Source organism: Myxine glutinosa, chromosome 9 (assembly GCF_964187855.1).
Source record: "Myxine glutinosa chromosome 9, kmMyxGlut1.1, whole genome shotgun sequence".
Taxonomy (NCBI): domain Eukaryota; kingdom Metazoa; phylum Chordata; class Myxini; order Myxiniformes; family Myxinidae; genus Myxine; species Myxine glutinosa.
This window is the reverse complement of record NC_136269.1, coordinates 127,521,633-127,542,704: the sequence shown is the minus strand read 5'-3', so window position 1 is coordinate 127,542,704 and position 21,072 is coordinate 127,521,633. Positions and strand designations below refer to the sequence as shown.

The following is a 21,072-nucleotide window of genomic DNA, read 5'->3' as shown; positions in this document are numbered from 1 at the left end:
CAACTGGCTGCAGTTCAAGAAGATCACAGTCAGTTGACCTCCTGTATAAGGATGTATGCATTCTTTGCAACCAACCAGCCCAGCTCTACAAAAATAATCCAGCACAAGCTAGAAAGAAATACAGAGTGCCAGATAATTTGACTGCAGATACACTGAAGGCAAGCTTGCTGAAGACAGCACGGAGTCGCGGGGATGACTGGGGCACTGAAGTCACTGGACGCCTGGAAGGGATCAACGACTTGGTAGCAGAAGAAACACTGTACCATTTGCGATGCAAACTTATGTTTGCGAGAGGTGACAGTTTGTCCAAGACTGATGAGGAAGGAAAAAGGAAGAGAGGACAGAGGAGTATTGATGAGGAGCGAGAGGCAGTTTTTATTGAATTCTGCGAATGGTTAGACTCAGAATTAGAGCATGGGGTAATGAACATGGACCAAGTCCATGAAAAGCTGCAGGAGTTTGATCAGTCACCAGAGAAGAGCCTTTCTTATTCAAAGCATTGGCTAAAGATAAAACTTCTAGAGAAATACGAAGACACCTTGTATTTCACAACACAGGAAAGAAGGGCAGATGTACTCTGTCTCAAAGATGGCACCGACAATATTCTGCGAGAGCATCATGCTAATCTTGACCATGGAGATGAGAAGACTCAGATCATAAAGATGGCACTCAAGTTCATATCCAATGATATTGCCTTGATTGATTTAGGTCCAAAGTCATACCCCACCACACACAGTATGACTGACATCGATAGTCAGCTGACACTTGTTCCTGCAAGCCTTCAGATGTTCTTGAGACCGATTGTCAAGACAGACGAAAGAGTTGCCGTTTGGGGGCAGAATTTTATTAAGGCCTGTCGACCTCGGTCTGGAGTATTGCCACACCAAATGGGGCTTGCCATACAACTTGATCATAGATTTGGGTCAAAATGGATGCTCAACAAGTTCCACCGGCTGGGATACACTGAGTCTTACACGGAGACACAAAACTACAAATACTGCTTCCTTAATAGTAGGAGTGGAGATGATGTTCCAGATACTTCTGGCACTCTTGACACTATTGTGGAGGAAACCGATGAACAGATCAATGATGAGGTTGCGGTTGATGCTGTGCTTGAGGATCAATCAGTGATGACAGCCAAAGTGCCAGCCAGTGAAAGTGAATTGTCAAGTAATGATCAGGTGGCCTTTATAGAGGTTGGGGAAACAAACAATGCAGTCACTCAGTTTGTTGGAGACAATATAGATTTAAACATTGTCTCTATTCACGGAAACACTCCCTTTCACTCAATGGGTTGGATCGAAGTCACCTCTCCGGCACCACCTTTGCCAGATCCACAGACAACAGCAGCTTTCCCCCGGGTGAAGTTGAAGGCACTCGACAAAGCTAAGATCCTGAGAGGAACTGAAGTAAAGATTATTCCATTTACGAACAGGAAACAGATAGGAACGAACGCGATCATGTTTCTCCCCCTCGCTGAGCTTTCCTCCTCCCTGGCTCATGATCAGCCACTCCTCACTCCAGGTGACACACTCTGGGCAGCGGGGTGGGTGATCAAAGCCAATGATCCTGAGTTCCCACACTCCAACTGGAATGGCTGGATGAAGAGAATCCATGCTAATGATGCAAAGCAGAGCACACAGATCGAGTTCCTCCCAGTTATTGAAGGAGACCCTAATGACCTCAACACCATCTTCACCACGCTGAAAGAGTGCATACGGCACGCTGGGGTCGCTATAGTGACCTTTGATCTTCCGATTTGGCTGAAGGCTGTGAATATAATAAAGCAGGCAAATCTACCCGTCATTCCAAGGTTGGGTGGTTTTCACCTGCTGAAGTCTTATCTTGGATCAATGGGTAACATCATGGAAGATTCTGGACTACTAGATGTGATCCAGTTGATCTATCCTGGAAGTACGACTAACCTCCAACAGAGGGTGCAGCTGCACAACATTCACTCCGTGCCTACCTGCAGACCCGGGACTGGATCCTTCTACAGAGCATGTCTCTGAACCCCAGTGACTATGGATGGACAATAGGTGTGCATGGGTATGAGCCAGTTCCAACACTGGACCCCACGGCTCCTGAGGAGCTATTGCAGTTCACGAGCTGTAATTGTCATGGAGATTGCAGCAACCGGCGATGCAGCTGCAAGAAGAATGGGGTCACGTGCATCTCGGCCTGTGGAGTCTGTAATGGCATTACATGCAGAAACTGCAGTCATGATGTTGTTGAGTCTGAAGAAGACATAGACAATGACTGTTGAAACTTCTGACATTGTGAATGAGAAATAACTCTTGAGTATTTTATATGTATGTGAAATAAAAGCTACTTTGTGTGTAAATGTAAAAGTGAAAATATAAATGTTAACAATCAACTCAGAATCATGAAAAACCCTTATTTGACCCCTCATAAGTTACTTAAGGGCCGATTAAAAAAAATAAAAATTCTCGAAAATAATTTTTCGGTACCCGAATTCAACAGCTTTTTTTCTGGGTTTCCCACGGGAGTTGAACTTCAACATTTTAACACATGTTATTACACACCTTTACAAACATATTGGTGAAGAAATTTTGTGGTAACAATTTAGTTAACAGATTTGTGAAATATCTCATAAAATGCCCTTACTATATTGGCATCTTGTGGGTTTGCCCGGGGAACATCTTTGCCCCAAGTTTTTCATGAACCGACTGGCCAGGCCTGACGTTTGACTGTAGGGGACAAGAATTTGTAATTTGTTTGTGGTATCAACGATAGATACCCTAATTTAAGACACCATGGGATCTATAATGTCCACCAATTAGTGCAAGCAGATGGGACACCCAGTTGATCATCCATCCTGGGGATGGCACAGTGTCCATATGTTTTATACCTCTCCCACCTCCCCCCAAGCCCTCTTCCTCCCACAGTTCTCTCGATGTCCCTGCTCTCAAATGTTGTGTTTGTGTCCTTCCCCCTCTCTCCCCATCTTGTCTACCGCTCCCCTTATTTTGTGTTTTATGTGTCGGTTTGACTTTTTGTGTGATTAATGTTAGCTCTTTCACGAGCCTCGATGTTGTATCCCAAAAAAATAAAATATATATCTATATATATATATATATATATATATATATATATATATATATATACACATGCCCTAAATATATCTATATACTGTATATAAATAAATAAAAATATATATATATATATTTGCTCTAAATAAATAAATAAATAAATAAATAAATAAATAAATATATATATATATATATATATATATATATATACACAAAGAATTAAGTTAAGCACCCCCCCCCCCGTTTTTTTACAACCTCGCACATTACAAGTTTGTTGTCGTCAAAACAGTGTAATATACCCATGATATTGCTATATTTTCTGGAGAAGTGATATTATGGTCACATAAAAACATAACAATCATGCCGTTTTCAATATTTTATTCTGAATAATTTAAGGTGAAATTTTTTGGGAATTTTAGGCATATTTTCACCTCAATTTAAGTATGGAGCTATAGGTCCATCACGGACAGTGTGGATGACGTTTATGTTTTCTAACGTACAGTCATTGTTCTGAGAAGACCTCTAGCGATCTTTGCGTCAATAACGTGTGTAGGACCCACGTGATCGGATCACTGACTCAACCCTACGTCTCATAGACCCTGTAAGCCGTCGTATGCGTTGCTGTGGCAGGTTGTTCCATTCCCGATGTAATGCACGTTCCAATTCATCCAGATTGGATATTGGAGGGACCATCTTCGCAATTTGTCGTCCCAACATGTCCCAAACGTGCTCGAGGGGGTTCAGGTCAGGAGTGTACGCAGGCCAGGGGATGGTTGTCACAGCACCTTGCTCCAGCAAGGCTCGGACGCGTCTCGCACGGTGAGGCCTGGCGTTGTCATCCATGAAGATGGGTCTGCTGGCGAGGGTGTGGTCATCGAAGTGCGGGATTACGGTGGTATTCAGGATTTCCTCGGCATATCGCTCTCCGTTGAGGTTACCTCGCACAGTTATCAGGTCCAAGGTGCTGTGACAACCATCCCCTGGCCTGCGTACAGTCCTGACCTGAACCCCCTCGAGCACGTTTGGGACATGTTGGGACGACAAATTGCGAAGATGGTCCCTCCAATAGCCAATCTGGATGAATTGGAACGTGCATTACATCGGGAATGGAACAACCTGCCACAGCAACGCATACGACGGCTTACAGGGTCTATGAGACGTAGGGTTGAGTCAGTGATCCGATCACGTGGGTCCTACACACGTTATTGACGCAAAGATCGCTAGAGGTCTTCTCAGAACAATGACTGTACGTTAGAAAACATAAACGTCATCCACACTGTCCGTGATGGACCTATAGCTCCATACTTAAATTGAGGTGAAAATATGCCTAAAATTCCCAAAAAATTTCACCTTAAATTATTCAGAATAAAATATTGAAAACGGCATGATTGTTATGTTTTTATGTGACCATAATATCACTTCTCCAGAAAATATAGCAATATCATGGGTATATTACACTGTTTTGACGACAACAAACTTGTAATGTGCGAGGTTGTAAAAAAACGGGGGGGGGGGTGCTTAACTTAATTCTTTGTGTGTATATATATATATATATATATATATATATATATATATTATATATAAATAAATATATATATATATATATATACTGTATATAAATAAAAATAAATAAAAAAAAATATATATATATATATACTAGCAGAAGTACCCGGCATTGCCGGGCGGGGGAGGGGAGGGGGAGGGGAGGGGAACGGGGGGGGGGGGGGGGCGGGAGCGAGCCCCTTGGCAAAGCGAGCGATTTTTTTTTTCATAGTGTTCATAGCGTCATAGCGTTCATAGCGTCATAGCGATTTTTTTTGTCCATAGCGTTCATAGCGTCATAGCGTTCATAGCATCATAGCGTCAAAGCGATTTTTTTTGTCATAGCGTTCATAGCGTCATATCGTTCATCATAGCGTCATAGCGTTCATAACGTCATAGCGATTTTTTTTTTCATAGCGTCATAGCGTTCATAGCGTCATATCATTCATAACGTCATAGCGTTCATAGCGTCATAGCGTTCATAGCGTCATAGCGTCATCACGTGATCGCTCTGAGGGAATCAGCGCCCACCTGCTCTGATTCCGTTGATTCCGTGCGCTGAAATGCGCTGAGGTAAATATGAATAAAAAATATGGATCGTCAAATATTTTGAGTTCGGCCATGTTCGTCCCAGGCTCAATGGCCATGTCTATGCCAAATATCAAGCACGTAAGCCTCTCCGTTTAGGAGTCTATCGGTAACATTACACACACACACACACACACAAACTGTGTTTTATATATAGATATATATATATATATATATATATATATATATATATATATATATATATATATATATATATTGTTACAGACACGGTGGTGGATGTTGGTTTACCGAGCGGTTTGGTATGACCGCGCCTGCACGTTTACCCGATTATACTCGAACGTTGCTGAGTCGCGCTACGCTAGATCAATGAAGGAAAAGGACACAACGGCTGGGATTAAAATGACACGACACCAGGGATACGGTTCTCAAGACCTCCGGAGGAGGTTATATTAGGGCGGAAGGTTAGATTACAGGAATGAGAGGGACAGCATAGAAAGATAGGCACTTAGACACACTTATCTTATTCCCGACAGACCACAGATAAACAGGACAAAACTGACTCACACGGGGATTGATGGCAAGGAAAGCGGGCAGTCGATGGCTCAAGGTGCACTCTTGGCTCAAGGCAGAATCGACCCGGTCCAGTCCAAAGATGCGGTAGGTCTCACTCAGCGCTCGGAGGTGGTGACTGGCTCTTCTTCAAGCTGGGGGCGCATCTGACGTCACGTCCGGTAAGTGGCCGCGTATATCCGGCGGGGAGTGACACGCCCTCGGCTCGTTAGCTCCGCCCCAGATGGAATCGGCCCGTTGCTTCTCATTGGGTGCGTGCGGGGGGGTTACCGGCTCCGCCCTTGACGAGGGGCTGACAAGGAGCCCCTTCGTGGTAACCCCGTCGGAGCGCATGGTCAATGGCGGCTAACCGAGCCGATGTGAGGACGCACACTCCCCCCGCGCCGCGCCGTTGTTGTAGTTGTTGTTGTAGTTGTTGTTGTAGTTGTTGTTGTTGTTGTTGTTGTTGTTTCATGAGGAAGATGGGAGGAGGTAAGGGGAGGTCCTAAACTCACTACTGGTGCCATATAATCACATTCTGGTGCAACGAAGAGTCAGAATTAATGGAAACGAGTCCTTAACTGACATAGACTAAGAATAACTAGCAAGATGTCCGAAAGTTGTCTACGTGAGATGCGGTGGACCTGGGCACGACATTTAATGGGGGAAAAAGGGGAAGGTCGGTTCTACAGAGTGTTATTTACAGGCAATGGGACTAGGGAATGGGGGATTGGGGATAGTTGGGGAGTATTGGGGAAATAGGGGAATATTTACAAGCGGATATGGATAGAGGCCAAATCCCATATTCGCAACAATATATATATATAATTATATATATATACTGTATATCTATATATATATATATATATATATATATATAGATATATATATATATATATATATATATATATGCATATATATACACATAGTGTCTTCAGAAAGTATTCACACCCCTTGACTTTATCCACATTTTGTTGTGTTTCAGCCTGAATTTAAAATGGATTAAATTGACATTTTGTGTCAATGATCTATACATAATACCCCATTAATGTCAAAGTAGAATTTTCTTTTTGAAGAATTTTTTACAGATCAATTAAAAATGTTAAATATATGAGGAAGAAGTTGAAAAGGTATTCAATGTGTGATGACGAAGGTGTATGCATGAACGCAAGGTGATATATAGCAATAGACAGGATGACCTAGAGGATGTCGGAGAGGTCAGGCTGCGGTGCATCATTTGGGAGTGTCAAGATCTCTGACCTTGATTTTGCAGATGATGCAGTCATCTTTGCGGAGACGCTGGATATTCTTACGGGGAACCTCCAGGTACTGAATGAGGAGGTGGAGCCGCTGGGATTACGGATTTCCTGGGTCAAAACAAAGATCCAGGCTTTCAATGACATCTTGGATGCTGCTGTCTTGTCTGTACCTGTTTGTGGCGAAGATGTTGAGGTCACGAAGAGATTCACTTACCTTGGCAGTGTTATTCAAGTCTCCGCATGTTGTGAGCCAGAGGTTGATAGACGTCTGGGTCGGGCCTGGGGAGTCATGGATTCACTGGATCATGGGGTGTGGCACTATCGGTATCTATGCAGGAGGACAAAAGTCAGAGTCTTTAAGTTCTTGGTGCTTCCAGTCTTGCTCTACGGATGCTAGACTTGGACCCTCACCAAGTGCCAGAGAATGAGACTTAACTCCTTCGGGACCAAATCTCTTCGGAGAATCCTTCGCTATCGCTGGTCGGACTTTGTGTCCAACGAGCGGTTGCTGAGAGACTCAGATGAGATTTGTTTCCTGTTTGGGCCCTGGAGTACCGTCGGAAAGTGGATGCGGAGACTCGCTGCTCCGGCGCATGCTCCCATACCTGACTTGACCTAGAGGTACATACACTCGCCTCTAACCTGTGTAGCCCAGGTCCGAATCCTGACCCAGCTATAAACTGTCATCCTGGTGTTTCACAAGCAGGGTGATTCATCAATGGGTGTGCCGTCCCTCGGATGGACGTTAAACGGGACGTTCTGTCTGTCAGGATTCGTTGGTGGATGTTAAAGATCCTACAGTATCCTTCTTGAAGAGTAGGCGAGCTATCACCGGCACCTTGAACAAATTACAAATTCCTGCTCTAACCAGCAGAGGGCCCTGATCATCAGCGGCACAGCCACATCCCCAGCCAATCATGCTACCCCGCAGCCACAAAGATAGTAAATAATCTGAACACACAATAAGCTTTAAAAAAACATACAACATACAATTTCAAGCGCAATAACATGCATTAACAATCAATGCATACATAGCGTAATATTGAGCGCACAAAGCTGCTTTATCAATATCGTTTATTAAAATAGAGAGTAAAATATTGTTATTTTATATTCAATTATTCTATTCTCTCTCTCACCGCAGGCAGGTTGGTGGTCTTTCTGTCTTCCCCCGACTCCTCTCCGGCCTTGCTCCTCCAGCTCTCTCTCTGTGCTGTGTCTCCCAAATATTCCTGCAGGTCGCACAAGATCTGCCAGCAACCCTCTTGTGGTTAAACTGCCAAAATCTAGGCTCTCTGCTCACCTTCACTCTTTCATTCCCCTTTTCTCCCGCCTCCGGAACAAACTCCCTCGGTCTCCTCAATCCCACTCGTCCCTCCAGGTCTTTAAATCAGCTGTTCACCACCATCTCTTATCTTCCTCCATCCAAAACCTTGATCTTCTCTACCCCCGTTAATTCACCCCAAATCCGCCTCCTTCAATCCCCAAATTCTCTCCTGAAATTCCTCGTAGTGAAATTCCTGGTAGTGTTCATTTGCTTTATACCGTGTACCCCTCCCTCCTCCCCCTTCCACAGATCTACCGGTGTCCCTGTTCTCTTCCGTTGTTGTGCTTGTGTGCTCCCCTCTCCCTCCCCCTCTCGTCTCCCACTCCCTTAATTGCATGTTTTATGTGTCCATGCATGTTTTCATGTTCAATGTGTTATCTCTAACACGAGCCTCGATTCTGTATACAAAAAAATTTAAAAATTAGTGAGGGGTAGTGCAGAGATCATCTCCAAGGATTTTGATAATTGTGGTTGAACTTTGAAAAAGGACCACGACAGTCAGTTCGCACCTTTGCTCAAGGAATAGTAAGAGGACAATAATTTTGGTAATGATTATACCGTCTTATAACAAGGAGTTATCCCAGTGAAGTTAAAATGTGTATTTTGAAATAAATACATTGATGGTCAGGAAGTCAATGTTACGCATTAATCAAAGCCCCATTAATATAAAAGTGACACGTGATCTTATAATGAATGACCAGTCTGTTTCAGAACAACTACTTATAGACAATTGGAAACCCATTCCAACGCACGAGGGATTTTCGGACACCAGTATTATTAGACATCCTATTATATGTCCTTTCGATGTCCGCTTGTCTGCAAAAATGTCGATCTGGTTGAGGAATGTTTAGGACTGCCTGATGATCTTCCTGATACCAGATAAGAGCTTGGTAATTTGCTCTCTTCACCTGCATCCTCAGGGAATCTCTGCAAGGTGGAAGAACGCTCATGTCTACTCCATTGTACCTTGACAGCAGCATCCCTGGTTTGGTACTGAACCATTCCATACATTTTTCATGCCGCAACATGTTGATGTCATTCATATCTGAGCCTCTGGAGAGGAGGCATGTTCCAGCCTCTCAAATATGTTGGTATCGCAGCCACTCAAAGTATGAACTGAAGGGAGTACCAAGCACATCTTCTGTCCCTCATCTTTGATAACACTTTGCGCATCGATAAGAAGCCTCTTGTTCCCAAATCCAGTGTCAAATTAAAATTTCTGTTGGAGTTCCTGTGTAGAAGTATGAAGACATCTGTGTCGGGCGATCTCACAATTATTGTGGAATCATATGGTGAATTGGTGTAAATGTGTAGACAATGAAGGATGATCTTTGTGTCTGCTTCTTCTCGTGTACAATTTACATTTTCAACCTCCTCTGATATGGTTTCCTCAACCATTGGTGCTTGTCAGACAGACGCACTTCTTTTCACAGACAAACATGAGCTTCTTGCCAAGAAGTTTTGGGGCAAAGTTTTCCTTCTTCCACTCATCTAGGAAGAAACTGGTGAAGTGCCACTTGTTTTGATCATTTGACAGGAATGTCTTCCAATCTCTTGCGACGTTTGTCAGGGTTCCTTCAATCAAGTGTTTTTTTTTTGAAGAACCCCGTATTGCTCTCTCGAAACCCTTGATTGACAAATGGGGGTAGGAATCTGTCACAAAGCAAAGGTGCTGTACGTCAGGGAGCTGTTCAAACACACTCTCTGCAAGCTCTCCAAATGTGTCAGGTAGGGCCACCTGTGCATGTGCAGCAAAGTATTGCCATCAATGATGTAGCTTGTGGGTCCTTGAGTGGGTATTTGTGTTGTATGTGAATCACCTTCCAGGAAATGCATCAACTTGGACCTGTCTGTCTTCACAGGGACTTGATCAGTAGTAGTAGGCAGTGCCTAAGGTACAAGACCCAATGGGAAGCTCACAACCCTCTCCATACTGATGTTATGTTCCAGAGCATGGAGGACAAGCTCAACCAAATAGTCTCTTTGAGCTGTGATTTGCTTCGACTTTGTGGATTGTCTTGTGGCCTTTGCTGATTTGACGATATTTGAGAATCTCTTGAGATGAAGCTGTGCCATTAAGTTGTGCCACAACACATAAGGGATGCCACCACAAATCATTGGTGTAAAACATTTCAATGAAATATCTTTTTTTACAATCTATAGCTACATTCTTACCCAGAAATATATCCGATAATAATTAGAATTAGTTCTGCGTGTGACTTTAAAAAGCTACTGATACGTAATCAATGGGTAGATATTGATTGTTTTTCGTGGATTTCACTCCGCAATTACCCAGCTTCAATGGGGAAACATTGATAAAGGCAACAATTGTTCCCCCAATCTTATCTAAGCTGTACAGATCACTAACCACACTGAAAATGTGCACTAGACAACTGAGTAGGTAGGGTACCTGACTTCAAAGAAGCTGCACAGCCCTCGCCACATTTTGTTTGCAGACAACCTGATTTCAATAGATGCATGGTCAGGGTTTACAAAAATACTCATCTTGAAAACCCTGAGGAAGGGATGGAGGGTGACAGTGTTATGACAGTGTTGTGCAAGTCTTTATGTGAATGGATAATTAGCCCCGCAAGCGAAGGTGGACAGAGGCTATGGTGGCAACCCTGTCTGTTCGGTTGTCTGTCATTGTCGATTGTCACAAAAAGTTGTGGACGGATTCGGCCAAAATTTGGTGGACAGGTTGGGTGTGTAACAAGGATGAAATGAGTAGGTTTTGGTCAATTTCCGGATCTGGATACTAGAATTGTTATGTGATTCTTCACCATTGAGATATATGGCTAAAACGATATTCAGGGTGTTCCAAAAACACACAGACAACTTTGGTTGTTAATATATTTAGAACCACAAATGATACAATGATACCCTTTGGTTTATATGATGCAGAAACTCAACGTTTTGTGCAAACCATCAATACACTTCAATGTGAGCTCTGTTGGTTGCATGCAGGACATCAAGGAGGTACGCGAGTTCTTCCCATGTTCGTCTCAGTATGTTTGCATCCACCAGTGCGCATTGTTACGGATTCGTCACTTCCGTCTTTGTGGTTTTCATCCACTGGAAGCATTTTTAGTTGCATGTACTATTATTGTTATAGTTTGAGTGAAATGGAGATAACTGTCTTCAAAAGGAAAAATTAGTGTTTTAAAAGAAAAACGAAATGGATTGGGAGAAACCGGAAGAAGAAGAGGAGGAGAAAAGCGGAGCAAGTGAGGTCGGGAGAAAGGCCGAGCTGCTTTGAGGTCTCGAGAAGATGCTGGCGAACGTGGTCACGAGCAAGTATTGGTTTTCCTGGGAAAGGGATTCCTGTGACAGAGTCGTTATCGCTGTGACAGATAAACCTGCGTGACGGGTTTTGCGGTTGATTCCGAAGTGAATCGTTGTTGGAGAGCAGGTACGCCTCCATTACGGGCCCGTCCGCCATTTCACCTTGCTCCAGCCATTTCACCGCACCCTAGCCGTTAGCCTGGTTCGCGTGTGTAACATGGATTTCGATTGGGAATTCGCGGTTCTCCGTTTGGGAGCCGCTGAACGTTCATACCAGCGTCATTGTCTGGTGAACTGAAGGTGTGAATTCCCAGTCGCCTTTTGGGTGCACCTTTGCCTGACCGACAGTGACTTTGGGGATGTTACATTTCGCTCACGTGGAGCTCAGTGAGTTCTCGAGTTAAGAAACTGGTGGTACCATCATAGGAATTATGTGGTATTTTGATAGTGCAATTGAAGTATATTGTACTTGTGATGTTATTATTGTGCGATACTAATACAATACTTGGTTTTTGGTAACAACTGATTGGTGTGGTTTCACCATTGGTCATTGGCACACATAATAGCACATCTTTCTGCCGTGACTCCTTTCGGGGCTCGGAGGTACACCGTGACCAGGGTTTTGGGAGGAGCACGTAACAGCATGCAGCTGTGATCCGAGAACGAAGATCCTGCAGGTTTGCCTCAGTGGTGTTGAAGACAACATCTTTGAGAAACCCCCACATAAAAAAATTAAGGGGTGTTATGTCTGGTGATTATGGGGGCCAGGTGGTTGGTCCTTCTTAGTCAATCCAGTGACCAATACATTTTTCATTCAGCACGGCTCAAATGACTAAGGCCCAATGAGGGAGAGCGCTGTCCTGTTAAAAAATGATATCGGGTTGCAGGTCTTCAATCTGTGGGAAGGAGAATCCTTGCAACTTGTTCATGTAAATTGTTGAGGTCCCACCAAGTTCACTATATCCTCCGCAAATAAAAACGGACCCACCAAGCAGTCATGGAGAAGGTCACACCACAAATTGACCTTTGGATGGTCACGTATGTGTTCAATGACCACGGTGGGGGGTTTTCAGAGCTCCAGATCCTCACATTGTGCTGGTTGACCTTCCCCGATACATGAAAGCAAGTTTAGTCCGTGAGCATGACCTTTTCAGGTAATCTTCATCATTCTTAATGCGACGGACCATTTCCCAGGCAAACACCTTACGTTTGGGTCCATCATTTGGTTTGAGTTCCTGCAGAATCTGCACCTTATAGGCAAAAAACTTCAGTCTTTTGTGCAAAATCCTGTGTACAGTGTTGGTTGGTAGTCCAAGTTCTTTGGATGCATCCGATTGATTTTCTGGGACTTTGTTGAAATGATTCACACACTCGTTCAATGTCTGCTTTACTCATGCTTGGTCGACCGGTAATTTTCTGTTTCTGAAAACTTGCAGTCTCCTTAAACCCCCTTGTACCACTCTCTGATACTAGTCTGCGATGGCCGATTCCGTCCATACCTCATACAGAAATTCTGCTGAACTTGCGTGTTGGAGGTCGTCTCCATGAACCATTCTACGCACTGAGCTTCCTGCTGTGGTGTTGCCATTTTCTTTTATATTAAACCACCAGGCATGAAAATAAAGAAAGCTTTATGACTTTCTGTATCATATAAAAAGTGTATCATTGTATCATTGTGGTACTAAATATATTAACAACCAAGGTTATCAAGGTCTTTTTGGAACACTCTGTATAGCACGATATCTCAAAAAGTTAAGGACGTATTCAGACGAAATTTGGTGGACAGGTTGGGTATGGGACAAGGAACCATTTATTAGATTTTTGTTCAGATCCGAATCTAGATCCGGTCTATCAATGGTATAGAACCACCTTTAGAGGCCATTTTCCCCGCATACAACATGTAAACTGTTCAGTCTGGTGAAGGTTTGTTCTCCACCGGATGAGGTTCTAGTTTGACTAGCATATTGATTTACAAATTCCATCTGCTGGTTGCATCACTACTGAGGCACTATTATCGTGCTTATTTGGTGCCCTTACAGATGAGAGCTAGAGATTATAACTTGCCTCGGGTTCATTTAGTCTTTGTAAACTCGAACTGATACACAACGTTCTATTCTTTTAAAATGTCTATCATGATGTATCTTTACTAATATACAGTAGTCGTCTCTGAGCTGTCTAGCCTGGGTTTGAATGTCGACCCAGCTATAAAATGTCATTCTGGTGTCTCACAGAGGGTTGCAAAATTAACAAAAGAGGGTTGCTGGCAGATCTTGTGCGACCTGTAGGAATATTTGGGGGACAGAGCACAGAGAGAGCTGGGGGAGCAAGGCCGGAGAGGAGTCGGTAGAAGACAGAAAGACCACCTACCTGCCTGCGGTGAGTGAGTGAAAGGCCCTCAGAGGTAGCTTCATCGCGGGAGATTCCAATGATTTTGAAAGCTTTGGATTCAACAGCGTGAAGCCGGGCCAGGTGTGAGGCAGGAGCACCAGCCCATAGGGGAGAACAGTATTCCATTGAGCTGCGGATGAAAGCCTTGTATGTGGTGAGGAGCTCAGGTGTGCCGAGGAAGGACTTCGCACGACGGAGGATGCCCAGTCGGCGACTGGCTTTGGAGGCCAGCTTGGAAATGTGGTTTTCCCAAGAAAGATCATGGCAGATAGTGAGACCCAAAAGCTTGAGCGACAGAACTTCTTGGAGAGGATTGTTGAGAAAGTAGATGGGAGGGTTGTCCAGTCGATCTTTTCGGAGAGACATAGTAAGAGAGTGAGATTTGTCAGGATTGAAAGACATGTTCCACTTGTTTGACCAGTCTGTGATTTTGTCCAGGTCTTCAGAGAGTGAGGAGGCTGCAGACTGCCGATCTGAGGGAAGAGGAATGGAGCGGCAGAGAGTGGAGTCTTACTTGTGTGGGACAACAAACACTTCATTAACTTACTTGTATGAAGCTGGAAGCTTGGCATTGAATCTGCTTCAGACAAAACTAAGAAACAAGAATTGCTGACATGAAGCTGGAAGCTCTGCTTCCATGAATTTCCATTTGCCAGTCATTTGTACCCTATTTCTCTCACTTGGTGATTGAAACACAAGCTCCGATTCTCTGTTCAAATACTTTTAAAACTTCTGCTTATTTTGCTCTCAAAATATCAACCATTGTAGGGGTTACCCCATTGGGACATAATCCACAGGCACGGGACCAGTGGGGCTATTGATTGTATGGGCGTGGCGTGCGCTCGGTTGTTGGAGCCACACCCCCTTAAGAGTGAGTTGTGTTATAAAAGATGCGTGAGTTCCGGTATGAGATTAGTTCTGTTGGAATAAAGGAGCTTTGATCAAGCTACGAAGTGTCTCGCCCTCTCGTTATCCGTAACTCCCACATTGGTGACCCCGTCTTGTTCTCGAACGTTTTCGGAGCTTCAAACGAACATGGCGACAAGCGCAGTTTCGATTAAACTTCCGGAGTTTTGGGAACGACAAGCTGCCATTTGGTTCGCACAAGCTGAGGCCCAATTCGCCATTCTGAGCATTTCTGCTGACGACACGAAGTATTATTATGTAGTGTCTGCGCTCAGCGGCTCCACTGCGACCAGAGTGGTGAGCCTTCTCAAGGATCCTCCGAAGGGCGCAAGTACGAGACGCTAAAGGCGCTGCTGCTCGTAACCTTCGAGCTCACTGAGGCTGAGCGCGCCCGCCAGCTCCTTTATCTACCCGGGCTGGGCGACTCCAAGCCGTCGGAGCTTATGGACCACATGTTGTCTCTCCTGGGCAGCCACCAACCATGTTTCCTCTTCAAAGAACTGTTCCTGCAACAGCTGCCAGGTCAGGTACAGACAACCCTGGCCAACTTGTCTGTTAAGGATTTCCGCGCCCTGGCCAGGGAAGCAGACAAGTATTTCTCCGCCAGACAGCAATGTAGTGCGGCTGCATGGGACCCCGGCCCCGTCGAGCCTGCGCCGCTGGCGGACACCATTGCGGCCGCCATTACGGCCCAGCGGTGGAAGGCCCCAGGCTTGTGCTTTTACCATGCAAGGTTTGGGCCCAAGGCCAAGGCATGCCGGCCATCCTGCAGTTTCAGGGAGTCGGGAAACGGGATGGCCGGTGCTTGGTAACTGCCATGAGCGTCGGCCGTTCGGGCAGTTTGTTGTTCATTTCGGACACCGACTCTGGACGTCGTTTCCTCTGTGACACAGGGGCCCAGGTGAGTGTTCTACCTGCGTCAGCATCGGACCGGGAGGCCGGGAGTCACAGCCCCGCCCTGGAAGCCGCTAATGGCAGTGCTATTCAGACTTTTGGCAAACGGACCGTGGCACTGTGCTTGGGCGGTCAGCGGTTTACATGGGATTTTGTCACTGCGAGGCTGTCCACCCCCTTGCTGGGTGCTGATTTCCTCTGCGCCAACGGCCTATTGGTGGATGTTAAAAATCGGCGGCTCATTAATGCGGAGACATTCAATTTTCTTCCATGCTCACTGAGCGGGTTCGCCTCGACGAGGCTTGCGTGCATGCTCTCGACCTCTGATGAGTTCGCCCGCCTCCTCACCGAGTTCCCGGCCATTACACGGCGCACCTTTTCGGCCGTTGCCGTCAAGCACGGGGTGGAGCATCACATTCCGACCACCGGCTCGACGCCTCGACCCGGGGAAACTCGCTATCGCAAAGGCGGAGTTCGACACGTTGGAGCGTCTTAGCATCGTGCGACGGTCCGACAGCCCGTGGGCCTCACCTCTCCACATTACGCCGAAGCCGCGTGGCAGATGGCGCCCGTGCGGGGATTATCGCTGCCTTAACGACGCCACTACCCCTGACCGCTACCCAATCCCGCACATCCAGGATTTTTCTGCCCGCTTGGCCAGTAAAGTTTTTTTTTTTCCTGAGGTGGACCTCGTTCGTGGTTACCACCAGGTCCCCGTCCGGCTGCAGGACGTTCCAAAGACTGCGGTGATTACACCGTTCAGGCTTTTCAAATTCCTCCGTATGCCTTTTGGGCTCAAGAATGCGGCCCAGACTTTCCAGCGCCTGATGGACAGCGTGTTGCGGGATTTGCCATTTCTGTTCGTCTACCTGGACGATACCCTCATCGCCAGCGCTTCCAGGACGGAGCACATGCTTCACCTCCGAGAGCTCTTTGAACGCTTCAGTCAGCACGGCCTTATCATTAACCCGGCCAAGTGCTTGTTCGGGGTGGCTTGAATTGACTTTCTCGGCCACCGCATCACGAAGGAGGGGGCCGTCCCACTGCCATCTAAAGTGGAGGCTGTGAAGGGTTTTCCGCACCCCCTCAACGTCAAGGCCCTGCAGGAGTTTTTGGGCATGGTGAACTTTTACCATCGTTTCGTGCCCCGTGCAGCCCAGCTGATGCGGCCCCTTTATGAGGCCCTCAAGGGAAAGCCTACCAAATGCGCCATTGACTGGATCGAGGAGATGGCCAAGGCTTTCACGGATGCTAAACTGGCCCTCGCCAGCGCAACCATGCTGGCGCATCCGTCGCCCGACGCACCGATTGCTCTCACCACGGACGCTTCGGACTACGCGGTTGGCGCCGTGCACGAGCAGTGGGTCAACGGGGCCTGGCAGCCACTTGCCTTTTTTTAGCCGGCAGCTCCGCCATAATGAACGAAAGTACAGTCCCTTCGATCGTGAGCTCCTCAGCCTCTACCTAGCTTTCCGACACTTCCGTTACCTGTTGGAAGCCCGCCCGTTCACGGCATTTGTGGACCACAAGCCCCTGGATTTTGCCATGGCCAAGGTCTCAGAGCCGTGGTCTGCCCATCAACAACGCCAGCTCTCCTTCGTTTCCGAGTTCACAACGGACATCCAACATGTTGCTGGGAAGGATAATACGGTCGCCGATTGCCTCTTCTGGTCCATAGTTGGCGCGGTTCACCTTGGCATCGACTACGCCTGCATGGCGGCCGATCAGATATCTGACCCGGATGTCCAGGCCTGCAGGGCGGCGGTCACGGGGCTTCGACTGTCTGACGTGCCGTTCAAGGATACGGGCACCACGCTACTGTGCGACATTTCCTTGGGTCAGCCTCACCCCATCGTACCCACCAGCTGGAGACGGCTGGTGTTCGATGCCGTCCATGGTCTTTCTCACCTGGGCAGGAAGGCGTCGCAAAAGTTGGTGGCAGCGAAGTTCATTTGGCACGGGCTCAGGAAGGATGTGCGCGACTGGGCCAACACCTGCGTCGAGTGCCAACGCTCGAAGGTGCATCGCCATACCCAGGCCCTGTTGGCGCCATTCACAGTGCCTGAGCGACGGTTTGACCAGGTTAACATGGACCTGGTGCCTTACAATGGGCCTTTCCGCGTTCTGGAGGCCGGGGACAAGTCCTTCGTGGTCAACATCGGCGGCAAACCAGACCACCTTTCAGTGGACCGCCTCAAGCCGGCTCACTTGGACCTAGACCAGCCCCCTCGGTTGGCTCAACCCCCACGGCGGGTCCGTCCCCCATTGGGTAAGTCCCCGGTTGGCCCGGCTACCGCCAAGCCGCTAACAGTCCCTGCTCGGGTCATCAGGGGTCGTTTCGGCCGGGTGGTTAAGGCCCCCTGAAAACTGACATTGCCCGTGCGCGTGAATTCTGGGGGGGGGGGGGGGGGGGGAGGGGGGGCGCATGTAGGGGTTACCCCATTGGGACATAATCCACAGGCACGGGACCAGTGGGGCTATTGATTGTATGGACGTGGCGTGCGCTCGGTTGTTGGAGCCACGCTCCCTTAAGTGTGAGTTGTGTTATAAAAGATGCGTGAGTTCCGGTATGAGTTTAGTTCTGTTGGAATAAAGGAGCTTTGATCAAGCTACGAAGTGTCTCGCCCTCTCGTTATCCGCAACTCCTACACCATCATCATATTATGAAATCACAAGTTTGATGGATATCGTTATCTCTGACACCAAAGGTTATATTTTCACCCCTGTTTGTTATGAGGAAAACTTTCCGATTTTCATCATATGTCGGTATGTCTCGTTTGAATGTTTGTCTGTTTGTTTGTGAGGGCGATAACTCGTGAACGCTTTCAGCTATCTTCGTCAAACTTTACCAGAGGTTTCCGAAGGACAAAAGTGAGGCTGTCAATGTCTTCTCACTATATAGGTCAAAGCTCAAAGGTCAAGGTTCCCTCCTTTGTTTTCCCGGCGATATCTCAGCCACCCTGAGAGCTAGGAAGCTGAAATTTTGGCACAATAATGAACAAGTGCTTTGACAAAAAGGGTTTTATTTTTTGATTAATCGAGAAATTGATTAATTATTTAATTATTATCGATTTATTAAGTACTTCTTTATTTTCTTTTTCCTCTGGGCAATATCTCAGGCACCTTTTGAGCTAGGCAGCTGATATTTGGACAAAACAGCGGGCAGGTGATTTGGCTGTAAAGGTTATTTTTGATTTATTGATCAATTAATCGATTATTTATTTAATTATTCGATTAATTACTTAATTTTCAAAAAGTTACAGATTCAGATGTAATAGTGGTGGTTTAGGTAAGTTATTAGCCAATTGATTAAGAAATTAATTATTTTACGGTTATTATTTATTTATATTAATTGAACAATTAATTAATCAATTTTTGATTCTCTCGATTTTTATCATACCTGTCAGGCTATCACCTGACATGTTTTTCTTGTCTGTTTGTTTGTCTATTTGTGAGCACGATATCTCAAAAAGTTATGGACGGATTTGGACGAAACTTGGTGGGCAGGTTGGGTGTGTGACAAGAATTAATTAATTCGATTTTGGTGAAGATCCGGATCTGGTTACTCGGATTTTTTAAAAGTGATTCTTCACCATTGAGAGATTGGGTCAAAGACGAAATATACAGTAGTATGATGTCTCAAAACTTGGTGGATGAGTTGTGTCGGTGACAAAAACAAGCTGATTCAATTTTTGTTTAAAGTCCAGATTCGGCCTGACAGTGGAATACAAAATGTAAACTGTTCAGGCTGGCGGAGGTATGCGCACTATTCCGTGTGGCGTTCTAGTTACATTTATTAATTTGCCTTTAATTTCATAAAATTAAAATCTTTGCTTCTTTTTCTGCTTTCGTTTCCCTTTCCTGATATAAATATCAGAAAGTATGCCGCATACTTGTGTGAACTTGGGATTTCGATCTGAAATGTTTCATTTTAATGGTCATGGCATTTTATTCTCAAATGTTGCCACTGTAGCATTGGTGCCTAAAAAAATTGAAATACAATGTCATAGTCAATCTTCCCGGCCCACAACTCTCATGGTAGAAATTGCAAAAGCAGAAGAAATGGGATTGGAATCCTTCGTTGCTGATCCATAGCCTATCTTCCCACCCCATTTACCAGACATCGCCTCCTTCAACTATTTCCTGTTTCCAATGCGAAAGTAAAACGTGTCTGTGAGAGCAATGACAACGGTATGAATTCTCTGAAAGATTATTTTGTGGGTCGAATAACATCTTCCACTATGGCAGTTATAAAATATTCAAGGAATGCGAAAGGAAGTGTATTGGCCGAAAGAAAGATTGCACTGAAAAATAATATCAATTCCATGCAAGGTTATTTGTGGTAATTTTGTTCATACTCTGCACAGTTACCAGCCTCATCAGAGGGAATTTTTATATATTAAATTTATAAGTTGATCCGGTTGGGGTGATATGCCTGGCATTGTCTCTATGTATGAGTTTAACTATACTGATTCTAGCTCACAGCAACGAGTTGGCTATCAAGTTGGCATCCACCAGCTTAGTCCTTAGCAATTCCATTCACCAATAACTTGCAACAATAATTTTGGAAAAACAAAGAAATGGCAAAAAATTGTTTTTAATAGATTAGATCTTTCAAAGCAAAGGTTTCAAAGGACCTTCATCAAAATCTAATCGGATTGTTCTTGTCACATACCCAACTCATCCACCTAGTTGTGTCATAACCCGTCCATAACTTTTTGAAATATCATGCTATATATCATTTTTGGTCCCATCTCTCAATGGTGAAGAATCACTTGCAGATAAATAAAAAACAACTAATGTATCTGGACTCGGATCTTCACCAAAATAGAAACTATTCATCTTTGTCTTCCAACCTGTCCACCAAGTAACATGTTTTGAGATGTCGTAATATTGTTATGTATGTCACCTGTGTATAACTCCAAGAGGGTGGTGTGTCTTCGAGAAACCACGGACGCCATCTGCAACACTCAACTCTGGCCGGATATTGGCACCCAAAGTCGGTTTACCGTGCTGATGAGTTAAGCGAAGCAGAGAGGGAACTACTGTGCTGCCGACTACGCAGCGACTAATTAATTGGCTGAGTGAACCAACAACATGTATCACATTATGTGGGCTACCATTATAATTACAACCTCAGTCCGATTGCCCCGGGAGTGCTATTTCAGACCAACCGCAAACAGGATAATCAGGACACATTGAACAATTGCATTAATTTATTACAGAAGCGAAAGAGTGAGAAATGGCTGGAGGAATGCTGAGGAGGAATAAAAGAGAGAAAATAGCGAGAGAAATTAGACAGCGTCCACGGATGGAATCGAGC

General features: G+C 45.5%; 1 protein-coding gene across 1 annotated transcript; it reads left to right on the top strand.

The window, feature by feature from the left end:
• Positions 1–326: 326 nt before the first annotated feature.
• On the top strand, positions 327–2,493 carry LOC137434644 (uncharacterized). Its single transcript, XM_068127800.2, has 2 exons — positions 327–1,897; positions 2,040–2,493. Exons 1-2 carry the CDS (start codon positions 423–425, stop codon positions 2,053–2,055), a joined length of 1,491 nt encoding a protein of 496 aa, XP_067983901.2. The 5' UTR covers positions 327–422; the 3' UTR covers positions 2,056–2,493.
• The last annotated feature ends 18,579 nt before the right edge of the window (positions 2,494–21,072 follow it).

Coding starts and splice junctions, on each gene's coding strand:
- LOC137434644 (XM_068127800.2), top strand. CDS start 423: ATGAACATGGACCAAGTCCATGAAAAGCTGCAGGAGTTTGATCAGTCA.